General features: G+C 30.3%; 3 protein-coding genes across 3 annotated transcripts; all 3 read right to left on the bottom strand.

Moving 5' to 3' along the window:
- Positions 1 to 238: 238 nt before the first annotated feature.
- TRIADDRAFT_52889 (uncharacterized protein) lies at positions 239 to 1,866 on the bottom strand (the record flags this gene model as incomplete). The annotated part of the gene is made up of 4 exons (XM_002109118.1): positions 239 to 426; positions 538 to 651; positions 732 to 881; positions 1,791 to 1,866. The coding sequence occupies 4 exons, from the start codon at positions 1,864 to 1,866 to the stop codon at positions 239 to 241; spliced, it is 528 nt and encodes a 175-aa protein (XP_002109154.1).
- A 682-nt stretch (positions 1,867 to 2,548) lies between these two features.
- On the bottom strand, positions 2,549 to 9,241 carry TRIADDRAFT_52888 (uncharacterized protein; the record flags this gene model as incomplete). Its single annotated transcript, XM_002109117.1, has 23 exons — positions 2,549 to 2,739; positions 3,154 to 3,204; positions 3,321 to 3,407; positions 3,479 to 3,574; positions 4,145 to 4,201; positions 4,407 to 4,469; positions 4,568 to 4,636; positions 4,870 to 4,920; positions 5,205 to 5,288; positions 5,397 to 5,453; positions 5,556 to 5,597; positions 5,922 to 6,173; positions 6,346 to 6,420; positions 6,494 to 6,553; positions 6,815 to 6,871; positions 7,169 to 7,273; positions 7,523 to 7,660; positions 8,059 to 8,166; positions 8,242 to 8,364; positions 8,445 to 8,534; positions 8,694 to 8,783; positions 8,953 to 9,018; positions 9,163 to 9,241. 23 exons carry the CDS (start codon positions 9,239 to 9,241, stop codon positions 2,549 to 2,551), a joined length of 2,091 nt encoding a protein of 696 aa, XP_002109153.1.
- Positions 9,242 to 9,532: 291 nt separating this feature from the next.
- TRIADDRAFT_52887 (uncharacterized protein) lies at positions 9,533 to 14,259 on the bottom strand (the record flags this gene model as incomplete). The annotated part of the gene is made up of 7 exons (XM_002109116.1): positions 9,533 to 9,714; positions 9,800 to 9,919; positions 9,992 to 10,141; positions 10,526 to 10,591; positions 10,810 to 10,953; positions 11,094 to 11,189; positions 13,845 to 14,259. The coding sequence occupies 7 exons, from the start codon at positions 14,257 to 14,259 to the stop codon at positions 9,533 to 9,535; spliced, it is 1,173 nt and encodes a 390-aa protein (XP_002109152.1).
- Positions 14,260 to 19,268: the final 5,009 nt, after the last annotated feature.

Below are 19,268 nucleotides of genomic sequence, written 5' to 3'. Positions count from 1 at the left end.
TGAGAAGTCTATAATCTACGTCGGTACTCGAATATAAAAGTACTTCAGACCTAAATTTTCAGCAATATTCTTCCTTTTTATTCCTTTAAAGTCATTAGTTGTGTCTATTCTTTTCTTCAAATCACTATGTTGATTCGATGACGATAATTTCTCACATTTTATCGTCTCTAAATTGTACAATTGACAAAGCATTAAAGCTGTAACTTTTTTTTATAACCATTCTGATAAATTGAATAGGCTAAATGAATATTATACTCCATTTACCAGAATATTGTGATCCAATTTGTATTCCAGCTTGATTAAAGATTTCTCTCATTTGATGATTTTTGGAAGTACAGCCTTGCAGTGGTAAAAATGGACTTTTAATTTCTTGACTAATCAATTTTTTTTCGCTTTCAAGCGCCGGCATATTTGCTTTATTGACAGCTGGATTCAGATTTAATACAAGTTGAAGTAGTTAATAATAATATGAAAGCAAAAATTGAGCAGAAAGACTAGAAAATACTCACTCACTTGCCAATCTACACAAGAACTAACCTTTTAATTCATGACTAATTGACGATGCAATAAGCAATTCATTACTTCTTCCAGACTTATTACGATCCTTTGAAGTTGGCAATAAATCCTTCTCTTCTTTCTTTATTACCACATCTAAAACCAGATAATTCATTGTGTAATAGTCAATCATTATCGTAGAGTTTAAATAATTTGCAATCATTTTCGATTATTACCTCGTATTGTTTGATTCGAATAATTTTGTGAGTAATCCATTTTATTAGAATTCTTTCTCCGTAAGCTTAATAAATTTGTAATTCGATTACGTCGATTTTGCATTTTTACTGATTCAAAGAAAATGCTGTCAATTTGAATCTTCTTCTTGCCTAGATTGAAGAAATTAAATACTGCTAACTGTTATGTTCACGTAATGGTATTTATCTCTGATACAATAAAAACGTTAGTATTAATGATCCAGATTCAGATTTGATTCTTTACATAGTGTAATGGTCATAAATTTGTAATTTGAATTTGAGTGTAAATGTATAAAATAGACAATATTTAAAATGGCTGAGGAAATTAAGCCACAGGAAGAGGGAGCTAGGAAATCGTAGAATTAATGATTAGACTCTATCTTGTTTCTCCTTAGTACTTCTAGTTTTCTCTAAGTAAAATAAATTGGATATATTGACTGATTTAAAGGTCTAGTCATATTAATCACTGCAGTATATCACAATACTATTACTAAGGTTAAGACAGATATTTTCATTAACAATCCAGCATTTGCGAATATTCTGTATGCCTTAGGAAAACCTTTCCTACGGTCTATATTCAAAACATTTGGGATAATGAGACAATTTGAAATTTGTTTGATATTTCTTTCTCAATGAAGAATGCACGTGAGATATGTGCATCATAGACAATTGCATCTGGATTATATGAACTGATACGGTTGCAAAAAGTAGCATATTTAAACTTGAAAAACTTTGTCCAAATGTATGCAAAGTAGTAATTCAAATAACAATATTAGAAAACGCAGTATAATTATGGGCTTTTGTTCAGATATACCTATGCAACAAATTGAAAAGTATGTATTGTGAATTGAAAGCTATGTAAGAAATTTCTGTTTCCTGCTTTGGAAATGATACGAAAGCTCAAAATTACCGGTAGTAAGAGAATTAGATATTACTACATGACTAGTATGTATTTTTGCTTATGCTGTCCTGGAGGTATTACAAATATTGCAATGAACATCAGCACAATAACTGCCGGCATAAACGTTAGAATATACTAACTTGCTGAATTAGAGCTTTCAACAAACTTATCAGGTTCGCCATCGATAGCAATTTTACTTGAAGAAATACCGGTCATTTCTACGTTTAGTATGATATTTAGTAAATATGCCTTAAATTTTGACCATATAATTAATTGATGGTTAAATAACAGATAATTTCACTAATTATATCACTATAACTAAATACTTTTCACATGAACAAAACTGTTATCAACTAATCTAACTTTGCATTAGATACGTCCAAGTATTCTTTATAGATCAATATATTGAATTAGATGTATATCGTACCATAGTTTTGTAGGCCTATAATCATTCTTGAGTTGTCTAAAGCTATGGCGATTTTTCTTGACTTTTTAATGACAACCAAAGTTCCAGAATTTCGACTTACTAGAGATCTGGAACGAAGCACTTGAGAAAAACATTTATAAAGTAAATTATTGAAAAGGCAAAACAGTGATAATTTGAAATTTTGTAAGAAGGTTAATGACCTGGCCTAATTCATGTTTCAAATTGATGTATTAAAATTAATAAATATTCAAAATAGAGCTTTTATACCTATATTGCAGCTGTTACAGTCTTTGCTAGACATTTCTGCTACCGAAATACATCCAGTAAATGTATCTATTAAATCGATTACTCTTCATTAACATTTGTTTTATCGAACTGATATATTGCAGCAAAACCTATGCGAATAACGTGATTAGCTTCATTTTTACCTAATGCAGGACATTTCATATTGGTATATTGAATATCTAAATATCAAATAGAGTTGACAAACATATGAATTAATTTTTTGAGCATATGCACATCATTAAATTCTAAGACTTCACCAGAATTTGCGATATTTGGATGTATTGGGGATTCATCGCGATCACTCTGTCTTTCGTATAAATTTTCTTCTTGTTTAGGTAATTTTTGTGCATTTGCAGTTGGTGAAGCATACTTTTGTTCTGTATTAAATCGATAAAACAAGCTAAATGCTAGAGATCCATTAGAAATTTTATCTACTACGTGAAGTAAGATGAAAATTTGGTAACATCACCCACTACGGGCTAAATGATGAATGACTTAATCACTAGTTCTGATATTATGGGTTATAAAAAATATGAAGCCGTTATTTAAAATTATATCAATATTTTGCATACGGTATAGCATTCTAACTTCAAATATTTAACATCAATTGAAATATTATTATAAATCTGTCCTATTATACTGTTATTTCCAGATTCAATAATGTCATCTCGTTCATGCTTATCTAATTTGGAAAAGGTTTGATTATTTGAACAAAAATCTAGAATTATATGAGAAGTGATTCTTTTCAACGGAATCTTAGGGCAAACTTGTGCATTATTTGAGCTAATTACCATTCCATTTAGGTTTATTGCTAATTTTAAGCTCAAGTTCGTTACTCGCAGCTGATTTTAAGAATAATTCAGAATATTTAAGAATAAATTTATACAAATTTTATTCGCTGGCAGGAAGATGCTGTGATTTTTAGTTATGCTTACAGTCATATTTGTTTTCGACTTACTAGAAGATGTAGAATTATTTATATTTAATTCTATTCTTAAGCTTTCGTTTTTCGTAAATTTTGAATTTAAATCTTCAGGTTCTTTCTCTAGTTTGTTAGAAGCAGTATGTTTTATAATTGACTTTGAGCATGCGAACGTATATTCTAACACAACTTACTGATAATTTTAATATCATTAATGACAGTTTCGGTAGAAGTTTCTATTTCTATTCTTTTCTCTTCTAATATTGTACTGGTAATACGATCTTCATGCCCTACTATTGTTATAGCAGAAGGCTACATTATCAATGAGCCCGATTTCAGATATACTTGATATCTGATGGTAATGAAAGCTTTCAATTCAACTAATATAGCTAAAACTTTTTACTTATTCAAAGATCTAATCGTAATTATCGTAGCCATAACTTATTTGCTAATCTGAAGACCTAGTAGTAAATAATGTTGCTAAAGCTTATTTCCTAATCTGAAGATCGAACAGCTTATAAACTTCCATGATCGTATCTTTTGCGATACCGTTATATTTTAGGGCTCTACAGTAGTTATATTAGATTCTAATTAAATATTAAAAGTAATACCATACCACTTTGTTTTGCTCTGAAATGCCTGATAGGACCTACCAGAATATGTCTTTTTCCTTGAGTTATCTTGCCTTATGCTAAGTAAATCTTTTCTGCTGGTTTCACTACCATCAGGTATCGTATCTTAGAATTACCGTAAAATAATTCCCGTAATTTAAACTTTAATATAAGCTAGATGTCTTTTAGCATGGTGTACTGAGACTAGTAGATTTCATTTTGAAAGAAAACACTTTTGATCTAATTTACCCTTTCCTAGAACATATCTGTTCATTTTACCAGCGCGGCTGTTCTCTTGCGTTATTTCTAGAAATAAAGCAGAGTAATAACGCTAAATTAAATTGAAATTTAGCAAGATCTCATACAATTTTGAGATTCCTTTACTTTGAGTACCCTTTGCATTCACAACATCCATTTCACTTTCTGTTTTAATGTTAACGTTAGTATATTTTAAGTTAAAAAGTGGTTGTATGCTCGGAATTCATGTACATATAATCGTACTGTACTGTACCTGAGCATCCAAATTCATCTGTTAATTTAAATTCTTCGTTATTCTTTTCCCTGAGACCAGACTCTTGAAATTCATTTTTTATAATTCAAAGAGGCATAAGATATTTTGATAGTGAAGAAATTATCCAAAAGCGAATAAAACGATAATAATCAGGGTATAACCTGTAATGTTTGGTCCATGATAAGCATCACAAGAATTGTTGGATGTTCGCATCTCTATCTGATCTATACCTGTATTTATGAAAGTATCGTCGTTAAGTTACGTTGGGCTCAATGAAATAATTACAATAACATTTAGTTTACCACTAGGATATTAAATATTTTTAATATCTAGAATCTGTCTTCAGACTCTTATTCCATCGTTAAATCAATAGGATTAGATCAATAAATATAATCATAGGAGAATATTCCGCTCTTATTTTGTCTAACAACGGTTCGTTACCATGATTTTCTTCACTTATTACCTTCGCTTTGAACTTTTTTATTGTCTATATGCTGATCATGATTCTCTTCTTCTAACATTCAAAATTAATTGTCAACATTAAACCGATAAATTAGTTAGTAATCACTTTAAATTTAATGAAATTAACAATTTCGTAAATCATTGTGATAGTAACTAGCACAATTTTGTAAATCATTAATTAGATAACTAGATTTACTAAAGGCTTGTGATATCAGTTTTTCTAGCTAAATATTCTTGAGATTCATTTTCTACTATCACATAGACAAAAATTTCTATACCTTAATTATGGCAAAATTACTAAAGTTATATTTGCACCGGCAATTGCTTAAACATTACCTGTAACCCCTAATTTATTTTCAGCCTTGAAAGAATTATCAGATTTGCCCATTTCACTCCGAACTGCATCCATTATAGTATTATCTAATAATATAGAGTAGTTGATATTTTTTTGTTTATATTAATCGATATAATAAAAAATTAATAAGCATATACAGTAAGAAACGAATGCTACCGACTGCTGTGCATTACCTGAAATTTCTAGCCTATCCTCCAGGATTACAGACTTTTCCGACGTATTCGTAATTCCTAAAGGATTTATTAAAGTTTAAAATAGCCAATTACAAGGAAATCAGGAAAGAACGGATAAGACTTTATTATACCAGGGTATTAATTTCGTCGATTATTTACCTAATACTTGGCCCTCCTTTTCAAGTTTTTCCTCCATACCCTCTGTATTATTATTTAAAAGTTACCGGTAAGTTAATTAGCTTTTTGCTTAAAATGAGTAGGACATCATACATGTAGGTTACAATTACACAATTTCAATTTGTTTCGCATTAAAAATCTTCTGATCTATGATATATAGTAGTTATTACAACGAAATGTAAAATTATCGGGGGAATTTCAACTAAATCCATTATTCCATAAACACAGTACTATACAGTGTGTGTGAATTTGCTACGTTGTCAAGACTCCATTCCAAGTAAATTCGTGATTTTATAAATCAGTAAAAGGTAGACATTTGTCGAAAATATTAAATAACTCGATATCTACCTATTGCAGCTGCATCTGAAAGCTCCGATTTTTCGAACACCGGACGAGATGGCTCACTAGTTATGTTTTCACCCTGGTCGTTTGAACTTGGAACTATTAAGAAAAGATAAATGTTTTCATTGCATCCAGTTATATAATTGCAGGACTGATCCATTTTGATACATAAGAATATACCAGTAAGTGAAGAAGTTCCGTCATCTCTATCTTGCTGTATTTCGACTTCATTATTTGTAGAGTCTTGATCGTAGCTACCTGAACATTTGATAATTGACAAGGAATTTTGAGACTGATGCTCAGATCTGTAAGACTTGTCTACATTTTGGAGTATTTGGCAATCGCTGTGAACTGAAATACAAATAAACTCCATAGTTCCATAAATCAGGCAAAAAAAAGTATAGCTCTTAGGAGATAATTAGAAACTGACTTGAATTATCTCCTTTATCACCAAAACGCAGCTGCTTTAGTGGTAAAATCACTTTTTTCCGTAAATTCTTGTCTCCTTTAGAAATCATTTTGTGGCAGAGTCTTAATTAATGAATGGATCTACTCTTAGAGGATTCATAAATTCTTACCCGAATTATTTTCCTGCTTATTATCCAAAGTATCGATTTTCAATTCAGATTTGTTGCTTCCTAATTCAGTCCGTAGGGTATTACACATTTTAAAATATAGACTACTATATTTAGCCGGCTTTATTAATTTACAGTACTAAGCATTAGTATTTAATCTTATATTTTCTTAGACTGGCAATTAAGATGATGTGAAACCCTAATTGTTGAATAAGTGCGATATCTGATTCGATAAAGTAATCAATCATCAAATAATCTTGTAGAGCTATTTTCATTACTGCCAAGGGATATAATTCTAATTTCAGATCTCAGAGAAGTTACTACCTGATACGATAGGATTAGTAATTTCACTACATATTTCCGCTTTTGCAAAGCAGAGATCTAAATTAGCACATGTACATTAGAAAATAAGCGAAAAAGTGATACAATCAATTATTGAAATGATCAGTATGATTTATTAAGAACTCCAATATTGATAATAATCTATGTTATACCTCTGAGCTGTAGATTTGATTGGTTATTTTCCGACACCGATGAGAGTTTACTATTCAATGATTGCTGGTCTGAGGTTAATCGATTTTCATGATCTGTTTCATTCGCTATTTATCGATTGAAATTGAGGAAAAGCAAATTTGGTAACGCCTAATTCTATTTTATTTAATATCATACAGGTCATACCACTATGATGAATATCAGATATTTTATCATTCTCAGCCAAGATTGGCGTATTTTCAGAAGATAGCTTACTGGCTGCTCTGTCGTTACAATCTTGAGTCACATCGGCTAAGTAAGATTTGAAGGAAAGTAGCGTTATAAATATCTTATTGATATATGATTAAATATGAAATTGGACTAATTTCTGAACGCCGTTGAAGTAGTTTACTTTCAGAGGATTTAGCAGATAGTGCATCGACTTTGATTTGGTTACATTCTTGGTTTGCCTTTGCTACATATGAATTCAAATCGAAACAAATGGGCTTAAATAACAAACCGAAAGCATACCATAACTGTGATTATAGCGTCATACATTACCTATACTTGCCGATCGCAAATCATTCCTATATTGTCGACTACTAGAGTTACGATTAAAGCTCATGGAGTCTTCATCGTTAATAAAGGGTATGCGTGTTTTATTATTATTAATATCTTCTCTTTGATAACCCATATAACCTGAATACAGTAAAGATAGATATACACTTAAGATTAAATTTGATTTTTCAGGACACAAATCGAGGTAACATTAGTACTAATTTAGCCAACTGCTATTCACTGTTTAATTATATTTTAAATCCAATATTATTGATTAGAGTATATTTCGATTTACTATCGTTCACTTTTAGTTTGAATTACCCATTTACATTAATTGGCATTGGTAATATTTCCAATTAATTATTAATAACGTAAAACAATATTTTGATATTTCCTTCTATGATTATAGTATGGTATAAATGAATAAATTTTAAATACAGTATAATTAGAGGTCTACGATACCTTTAATCGTTTAATTTTTGCAATCCCTTGATAGCTGTAATCAAAATAATTGATCCTTGCAATTGATAATAGCTTACCTGTCGATTCATGAAGCTTTGTGCTATGACTTTGATGATGACTGCCAGTAAATATTTTATTATTAATTCCCAGATTTACTGTCTTTATATATAAACAGTCCTCTTCATCTAGAAGAGATGCCATATTCAATTAACTAGTTACAATAGTTAACTGAAAAATATCATTTATTAATAAATGATTACCTGAGAGTTTAGTTGGAATCTCTTTTTTAGGCTCTTGATTCTGATCTCCCACTTGATCATCATGAACTGCAGCGTCAAACTGTACCTTAGTTAAATTCGGTAATTTATACTTTTCATCGTTGCCTTAAATATCAACAGACGTAAATTTAAGATCAAGTTCACGGATAGAGAATGTAATTAGGTATAATGCTGCTTCATCTTACTGCATAGCTTCGATCTAGAGGTTGGCTGAATATTGCTAACTTGTGTATTTGTAGTTTTAGCAAGATGAGCGGAATTATTGCCTGCTGCAGCTTGTAAATAAAATCAATCATACACAATTCATTACAGTAAAGATGCAATTTTTTAATTTAGAATTCTCAGACAAATAATATAAAAGGTGAACTCTCATTAATTCACTTTAAGTTTCTAGCAATGACATCTCAACTCAACAACACCGATAATCAAACTACCGCTTTTGGCAGTGAATGGATTACTAGAGTCTGATGTATTTTTGGGATGAACGGAATTACTTGATGTGTAGCCTAAGGCAATGCGAGGATCTAAAATAATCAGTAAAATTATGTTTTTATTAGCGAAAGACAATGCTGTCGGATCAAATATTTTAGAATTTTATTAATTATTAAACTAATGACATCTCTAAGGAATTCCTCAAAGCCATGTTTTTGCGTTAATAAAGAAAATGGATTACTTTATAAATTTCAGTCTTACCTGTAGGTACATTTCGTGTTCGAACATTACGGTAAGCTATACTTTCACTTCTATTACGCCCATCTACTATCGTATGTTAAAATTTGTGTTTATAAATTATTCAAAATTCAGAATAAGCTTAGTTACAGGTTCTTAATTTAATTCATGCGATAAAATCAAAATAGATGCAATGCGGTTCCGACTAAATTCTGCAAAAGAGGCGAAACCTACCTGTAGACTTCAACTCCGTAGTTAATTGAGAAACAGACAAATTATTACAAGCCATAACATTTGCAGAGCTGGTTACCATTTTGGTCGGACAACTTTGAGGACGAATACTATTATAGTCTGCATAAGTACTGCTCTTGGCTTTTAGCCTTGGATCTAGCAAAGCATCATCCAGTGAGTAGAAATTAGCGCAGATATCGGTTAGCAAAATCACGGTCGTCTATGAATCTGTAGCTAATAGTTTATTAATTAACCTCTAGGCATTATTTCTCTTTGAAGTCCACGCTTGTGATAATTTATTCTTTCATCTGATGTTAAGATTGATTTTTAAAAATTATAATTAACATGACAGAGGCTCGTAAGGTATACTTAATTAAACATATATGTGATTTCTACAGCTCATTTGAAACGATGAATTGATTCTACCCGAAGTATTAGATTTTTTGGGAAAGTCGAACTGTCTATTGTTGTTACTCAACCCTTTGTTCACCAAGGATGTAGTATTAAGATTTTTAGGATTTGGCACGACCCTTCTATCAGCTGATAGAGATATAGCTAGAAAAGCAATAGAATTTGCAAGTTTTAGCATATATGAAACTATATAAGGCGTTGATATAAATATTTGACAATTAAAACTTACCTGATGAGTCTGATGGTCTAACGTGTCTAGGATAGTGTATCATCCTAGTATTACCTCGAGAAGCGGCGGAGCAACTGGACCTCGGTGTTGCTGCTTTCCTATCCCCTTGACTATATGAACCTAAATTAATACTCCGAGGTAAGTAAATGGTGCATCGCTATGTTTGGCTTTAAAATGCGATGTAGCTTTTACCTAATAATCTTGAATCTCTTAAAACAAATTTTTGATTGCAATTCGGATATCTGCCGTTAACTTGCCTATGAGGCAAGACAGAAAAACGAACAGGGAACGTTTCCATCACTTTACCATCCGCTAATATCAAACAGAATGAATTGTTATCGGCTAATTTAAATATTACCCAGCAAAAAAATCAAATGAATTTCAATTCATTTAAAATTTTTATCTGCCTAAGCGCCTAGAATCATGAGCTTTCAGAGATGGATTGTGATACATAAGTCTATCGGTATCCGGTCCTGTTGCAGCTAGAGTGCTGCCGGGCGAGATTGATTTTCTGCAATTGTAACCACAGTTTCTGTTACTTGTTGAACTCGAATCAATCTCTAATTATTGAAAAATATAATTCAAAAAGATACACTTTTAAAGATATTTGTTAGATACTAAGGATACCATAAGTTAATTCAGAAGAAAAGCTGTCAGCTTCTAAATCTATCTTAAGATTACCATTACATCTTGGTATTGCCATAGGCATATACTTCCTATTGCTACCTTGCATTTTGTTACTTCTATCAGCTTGGGAAGGAATTTTAGAGTAAGCTTTATTTGCCATCAAACCTGAAAAAGATTTTAAGGAAATAAGTCCTTGCTGCAATACCAACAAAACGCCGATTTTTCCGTCTTAAACTCGTGAGGAACAATTATTTGCGGCATGAAAAATTTCACAATGTACTCTTAACGTAATGATGTCTGTGGCGATAGAAAAAATGATACTTGAAAGTTATTGATTAGTGTCATTAAATTATCTATATGTTTGGATATTTTATTATACCAACCCGCCATAATTTCACTTTTGGCAGCAGGCGAATAACTATCTGCATTCACTGCCGTCTTTACATTAAGTTTTGATTTGCCTTTAGCTGTATGTGTATAGCGGTCTTGAACAACTATTTTTAAGAAGTTATATTTCTTTACGTGAGCTTGATGTTATATTTATTAAGAAACAAGTTAAAGACTAAACTAATTAGAGTTACATTTACCAAGTATTAGATGTTATATAAACGAATTAATTTTAGTTATTGAAAGAATGATTAGGATGGGCAAGTGCTCGTAACACTACCTAATTTGATGATTTGCGATGCTGCTTTAGTTTGCCCATTCGATTTACTATTTTTGATTTTCCTTACTGTTTGATTTGGAAGAGAAACGATTAATCCTGACAATATTAAGGTAATAAAATTGAATAGTTAAAGCATTAAATTCAGTTAGTATGATAATGCGTGTCTGCAGAAATTAATTTTCCATTAAAATTTGTCAATCGATGGTTTAAATACTAAATTCATAGAAGAGTTACGCCGGAGTAAAACCTCAAGGCAAATAAAACACATTACAAGGATACCTCCAAATAATTACAGTAAAATCTAGAAACCTATTCTATGCTATAATTACACCAGTAATGGTAGGAATAGAGTACCGTAATGCAGTTGTTATTGCGATTTCCCAAGTATTCTGAAAGCATGGGTTTGGGCTAGTACGCTAACAGTACGAGTATGAAAATTGATTTAGAAATTATATGCTAGAGCTATATACTAATATTAGGATTATTTGGAAGGCATTACAGCAAAATTTGGAGTACGAGCATTATCAATTATTAACTTAGATTATCATTGCCTTATTATTGGATATTATTTGAATGTACTCATTTTACTTGCCATAAGATAATCAAGAATTATAAGTAACGGAAATGGAAGTACACTTGAGAATTGTGTAGATAATGAAGTGATGCTACTAATTAAAATTATTAATGTAGAAGACATAATGTGCTATTACTTTTAAAGATACTACTTTGATAGCTATAACGTTACTAGTAGAAGAATTATGCCAGTATAGTATACAAAATTTTGATATGATATAAGTACATTTGGAACAGCTGTAACTGAAGCAGTTAGTAGTTATAAAGTTAAAGTCGTAATTAAAATAAATTAAATTTTAAATTTAAATACGGCTAATGGGCTCTCGTTACCAGTATATATTGATATTTTATAACACTGCAGAGTAAATCTTATCGCTATTGTATTAGAATTATCATATTGATTCAATGCAAGATAACTTAATTTTGCTAGCTATAAACGATTTTTAAATAGTATGTTATTTATGTTTAAAAGAAAAATAAAAAATGCTTCAGATATTGTTATGGAAATAGCAATTTACCGTACCGCATTGATTAACTTTGAAAGAAACAACAATGAATATTTCAAAGATTCTTAATAATAACTATTAACAAGAAACAGATTATAACCTTAGCATTTATTATGAAAATAGTAGCTTTCTAATATTAGATCGGAACAGCATTATGAAAGCCATTTCAACCGAGAGAAGATAACTAATTGATCAGATATTGGTTTATAAATCATGGAATACAGTAAAAATTCACTCCGATACGTAATAAAGAAAAAACGATCGCAAGAATGTTCGGCAGTTTTACTGCAAATGCCGATAAACACGTAATCTCGCTTGATCATTATTTATTTTAAACTTAATCAATTTAATTTAATATATGCACCTGATGCGTTTGAAGGGTTAACCCTTCTCCCCACAATAGCATCAAGTGTGCACCGCAATGTATCACGCTATCATCCGTTTTGCATCATATCACTTTTAGAAAAACTAGAAATTGATATTGACGGCGTAAACATTTTTAATAATTTATCGTAACAATTATGTTGCGAATGCAAGCGAATTCTAGATCTGTAACTAAGTGAATATAGTTCTGATATTTTCAGAGCAACAATTATTATTCATCTTGTAGTTGTAATAGCAAATAATAAATATCTTACTATGTTGCAAAAAAGCTACTTTTATACAGCTTGTATTAACATTGTTCTACTCTTGCAAATTCCAAAGTTGCATATAAAATTGATGTTCGAAAAAAGCTTTTTTCGTACGGTATGGGTGCACAGTATTTAATTTATCTAATAATACCAACATTCTATATCAAACTACTAAATATAGCAGGAACACAGCAGATGTAACGTCTAAAGTAACGGCAGATAAATATTATCAATTTCTGAGATGCATAAATTTGGAATATTTAAAAAATGAGAAATCACGCAAATTTAAACTATTAAACTACAATAACCATCATTAAAATTTGATACGAAACGAATAAGAGTAGTGTTTCCATGTAATCATGTAGATTTTTGTGCCGTAAATTTGTCTGCAGATAAACACATCTTTAATCAGATTAAGTAATGACTTTTTTAAACTATAATCGCAAGAAAATAACTCATTCTTGTCATAGGCTAACGGATTTCAATAGTATTGAGTGATAGCAATCATAACCTTCAAATCCCAATTTTAATTTGAATGGACAGATTTTCTAGAATACATATAAGTAAAAACTCTAATATAAAGAAGCTATTTCTAAGTCATATCGCCTGACTAATGTAACAGGAGTATAATTTAGATCGATATTTTTGCATTCAATAAAGCACCTTACCTTAGTAAATAAAAATGATCATACAATTCCCCTAATTTTTTTATATTAAATTCAATAAAAATATTTACAGCGGAAATTGAGGGAAATACAATAAGACAAAGACTCTAGTCTCAATAGTTGGTCTTGTGATCAGATACCATAACTACTTTATTTTCAGAACTGAAATTGTGAGAAAATATCAACCGTGTGCATGAATCACCAACCCTTAATTATAATATTAATTTAAATGATTCTGTAAAGCTAACTCTGAATATTTCTTGATTAATTATCATTCTAATAAGCAACTATTTCACAGAATCATAAGGCAAATGATTTGAGACCTATCTAATAAGAAAATTGGTTTTAAAATCATTTTATAGATACGCGTTTTACCTTGCTTTGTTGGAACAATGTGATTGTTCATTATGCCAGCAATTTTGGTTGAATAAGATTTTGCTTCGGCTTCTAACTTCTCTCCAAGAGCGATTAACATAGAATGATTTTGTACTTGCAAAGTTTTATAGAATAGAACAAAATGATCCTCAGTTCCATCGAGCAATTTGTTAATTAATATTTCGTTAACACTTAGAGTCTGATTGTAAATAGAATCGAGAATTTTTTTATTTTGTGTTATAGCGGACTTTCCAGTGTCGGCATTGCTTTTTGATCGATCAATTTCAATCCACAAGTAGCTTAATACTGGATCTTTATGTTGTAAGCACGAATAGAATATCCGGCCTGGTAAATAGTCCAATAATTCAGCTTTATATTTTAAAACAATTCGATGAAGATGAGCTTCAAGAGGCATCTGGAATCAAATCAATGATGATTGGAACCTACAGGTGAAACTGACTTTGATTGAGTGCTTTTAATGAGCGATTTCAACTGGTGGTCTTTCGTATTTGTACCAATATTAAATACTAAGTCAATTAAGAAACAAAAATAGCACCATGTTACAGAAAAAACTAATCAATGAAAGCTAGTTCGTATAGAAATAGCGCCAATGCACAAAAGACCATTGAAAGAACTTTGCCATACAGACAGTATATCATTCACGCACGAACACTAAATTTTTTTAATATCAATAAAAATAATATATTATTATTGATTTTTACAATATAATAAATTATTACTTATATCTAAAGACTATGCTAGTCCCTGACATCGTACTTTTCATCTACAATCAATAAACTTTCTTGCATCTAATGTTGAGAGTTCTGAATAAGATATGTTTCTTGTCCAATTGTAAGTTGAATTAAAAGCAAGCAATATTTACTAGATTCTAATATAATTTTAATCCTGTCCTGGTGCAGAGTAGTATCTATTGATCTTAGGATTTGCACCTGCGCAATTTTTTTGTCCTCAATTAATTGTTTTATACGTGCACATAAGGTGCGAATTGTAATTAATTATAATTTCTATTTCTGTATTTTATTAATTTTCCCTATTGAATTAAATTCAGTATATTTAGTTATTCATATATAAAGTTAACTATATTCAATTACAACATTACTATTATGTGCATGCGCCTTAAAACTGTATAGTAATACGTTGTTGGACAGTTTAGAAGTCGCCATGCAGTAGAGAGGTGTCCGGAAAGTCTAGACACACACTTTATAAGCATTTTTATTACATAAAATTGTGTCAAAATAGTATAATAGCCGATTAATTCGGGAACTCATAGTATATATCGTAGATTTAATTTATGATAGAAAGCACCGTAATAAAAATTTTATCAAAGCAGTATGAATTACTACTCAAACTAATTATGGTATATGTAAATAATTACATAATAGCTTGTAGTTAGGCAATTGGCATAATCCGTGGTTTGATTCGTTAATTACATGAGAAAATTTGTATAACAAATTGGTATCATTTAATAAAATGTGCGAAATCATATGTTAGTTCTTACCTCATGCTTATATTTTGCCATGCTCAATGTTAGAAATAATTGCTATTAATAATAGCCTTAATATAATTTAAATATTTGATTTGATTTAATTACGGCTTTAAATTAGCCAAGGGATTATATGCCAGTTTATTTACATTTGTACTATACAAAAGGAAATAGATATCATGGCTTTACTATTTTAAGGTCTATATTTACTTGATTGATCCATGGAAAAGGTCGTAAATTTCGTAAACATAATAAATAGACTATAGCGAACGTTTTATAAGTCAGTATTTTAGGCATGTCGTGTATATTGCTATATGAAATAGCATGGATTTAATATCGTGAGACATTCGTAAATAGTGCTCTTTCGTTAATATTTTAAATATTAAGTGAAAAATTTGTCAAAGTGAAATTGAAACTATCTGATGTAATCATTAAAAGTAGCTTATTCTAAGTGACAATTGGGTAATATGCTGCGGTTAACGGACGTAGAAGTCTTTTAATTCTTTATGCTGCTTCGAATAGATCCATTCAATCTTTTAAACTTATCTTGTCATAAATACAATGTTACTATTTATCAAGTACTACAAACCTGCAATTATTGAAATGCTCTTTTCAGCAAATAAATTAATGCATTGCAGAATTAAAAAGAGCGAAAAATTTTGGCTTTATTAACGACGTATCGGATGAATTCCCCTAAGCATGAGAAAGTATTAAATAGCTGGTTTGATTATGACGAGTGATGCGCAATAAGAGTTTGACACTTTTACTCCCAAGTCTTTATTTCAATATTTATTTACAGAAATTATTTTCACACTATACCTTATAAATTTTTCTGCATTATATTATGTTATAATGAATTATATTAATCAAACAGCAACTGTAATTTTAATCTAAATCCTGACATACAATTTGCTTTAAAATTCATCGCCATTAATAGCACTTCCCTAAAATTTACAACATCGCATGAACTCTATTCTAAACCTTTCTATAGCGATAAAATGTGCAATAGGACTTTGTAGTCCTGCCAATATAACAGCGAAATATTGCAGATTGTACATCAATCCAACAAAGTTGGAATTAAATCTTGCCGCATGACCTAGTACCGTTCCGTAAATACTTAGCAGCCACAGCAAATCAAAAATAAACTGCAAAATAGTTACTTTGCGCAGCAAGGCCAGAGAGTAGTCAATTCGTAGTATTGAAGTAGTTCTAATTTCATTAGTATTGATAGCTCTCACTGATATACGATTCCATGATTTAATAGTTTTCTGATGAATCTTTAATCGCTTACTGATTAGAATATGACAAATTAATACGATTATCAAAAGTAAGATAATTGCCACACTACTGAACGTGAGCAAAGATGTCCGCGTTGCGATCGAATTTGTGTACAGCAAGCACCAAGTTTCTAGAGAAGTCTCATCAATAGTTAGTATTGCACGAGGCCAATTTGGCAAGATGGCAATTACCCAAATAGCAGATAAAGTTAGAATAGCCTTAGGTTGTGATATGTAACTACTTCTTGTGATTGATTTAGTTATCATACAACACCTTTCCACAGCAATAAATGCCAAAGATCCATTAGCAACGATAACACATGAAACAACCGCCGGTACACAAAAACCACAAGCCACATTAACACCCACACTTACATCTATCAAGGCGAAATAGGCTAAGTAAATAATAATGGACGTTATTGGATATATTATTGCCATAAAAATATTGGAAATGCCCAAATTTACTAGTCCAAAATACGATGCTGTTCTCATGTCTTTATTTTTTATAACGACATAAACAAGAAATAGGTTGGCGAATAAACTAATAAAGCTTATAATACCTGCCGTAGCGATTGTAATGCGGACATAAATTAAAGGAAAGGATAAATTTTTTAATGCCAAATTTAGATCAGACTGATTACTTGCCATTCAGTTTATCGGAGTATTTTACAGAGCTAAACGAAGTTTAAGATCATTGAAAGAACGAGCGAATTACTGAAATATTTAAAAAGCGAAAGATGGTTATGCCTGTTTTCGTAATTTATGCAGGCTACACGAAATAATCATAACCTTTATAACTAGATTTTCTTTGTTACCTATACAAAAACTTTTATCCATTCTGAGGCTATTATGTAGTCGTGAAGTGAACTATTTTTATACCTTTAAGGTTATTTATTTCAATCTATTACCAGCTGTGTCTAGTTTTATCCTTATCTATTCTCTAAGCTTTCATTGAAGTTGTTATGAATATTCAAGTATCAATAACTTGTACCTTGTAATAGAAAATATTCATTCTAGTAGTCTTATATATAGAATCATTCTTCAGATCAGTGTCTAATAGATATCATTAAAAAGAAAATGAATCCACATTGATGATTTCAAAAATTTTAATAAAGTTAAAATATTTGAGCATGGCAGAAACTTACTACTGAAGCGGATAAATTTAAATTTGGGATTAGTAATAAAGTCCTAAAGGAAAATTGATTAATAGAGCAAACAAACAATTCTATTTTGTATGTGGTTGAAATCTGTCTCTATAATTGTATTATTTTATAGCAATATTGAAGGCTATTTAAGTAATTAGCAAAATTTCTTAGCATTGGCTAATTATTCAAACCTCTGTCATGCCTCATACGTTTAATAAAGAAAACGACTTAACTGTACACTGTTTGTAAAGAGAAAATCTTTTATAGTTCATATTTTCTACGTAATTAAGAAATTTTTAGTTAAAAAAATCGATTTCAGCTGCTCTTGCGTCGAATAAACTCAATTTAAACTGTAGCAATTATTGTCATCATTAAATTTATATCGCTCTAATCGTTAATGGAAAATGTAAAATTGTTAATTCAAATGTATATTATTCTACAGACCTTAATGAAGTTCGTCTGTATAGTAGTCATTATGTTATTTGATAGAATTTGCAATATACTTCACGGTTAAATTCCTATGATAAAAATCAAATAAATATTTCATCCGCATCTGTGTGCAATAACAGTTACCATCAGCAACAGCGCTATAGGCATTAAAACTTTGCCTGCATACTCCACTTAACAGTTGCCATTAGTTTGGATAAGAACAAAGTTAACTTCTAAATACTAGCTCATTACAAATAGCTACAAATTTTGTGCCAAGTAAAATATAACTAGTACTTTTCAAAATTATTATTTTTTGTCATGAGACTCAGAAATGAATGATACATTTTCAATTGTATACAATATTAAAATCGTTTATTATATGGTATTATCTAGCTATATAGACAAATGACAATTTCTAGATATAAAATTCAACATAACCAGTATTCTTCAATATTATTTTTTTGTCATGAGATACTAGAATGAATAATACACTTTCACTCATATATAATATTACAATTATCTCTTATAAGATATCACGTCGCCATGAAGACAAAACGAGGATTTTTAGATATGAGTAACTTACTATAATCATATAGTGAGTTTGTAGACTAATTATACTACAGCCTCGATGAATTATATTGCCTTAGAATTTCAAACAATGTAAACGTCTTTGATCTGAATCTATTAGTATCCTTAAACTGCGATATACTTATCAAATATCCTAATCAGGGAATTTTTGTGCTGTCTTAACTAGATTGATTACTTAATAAAAATTTATTTATTGCTTAAGAACTGGGCAGTTTTTGTATTATAAAATTAAGGTAGTAATGATTGCTAACTTGCCTGCAAACCTATTTTCTATGGCTATTGTGACGCTTTGTTACTTAGGTGTTTTACTTCATATGCGAGGATGTCAACATTAGGACTTGACCCAATTAGAATAATACCGTCAAAGTTTCAATCTTTCACTATCTTATGGCAGGCTGCAAATTTAACATTTTTTAACTCATAAAAGCAATATTGCTAGTACAGTATGTATTCCCAGAGATCCATCTACCCCGTATCTACT

This window comes from Trichoplax adhaerens, genomic scaffold, assembly GCF_000150275.1.
Source record: "Trichoplax adhaerens TRIADscaffold_2 genomic scaffold, whole genome shotgun sequence".
Lineage (NCBI taxonomy): Eukaryota > Metazoa > Placozoa > Uniplacotomia > Trichoplacea > Trichoplacidae > Trichoplax > Trichoplax adhaerens.
Note: the sequence above shows the minus strand (reverse complement) of the source record. Positions and strands in the feature narration are given on the sequence as shown.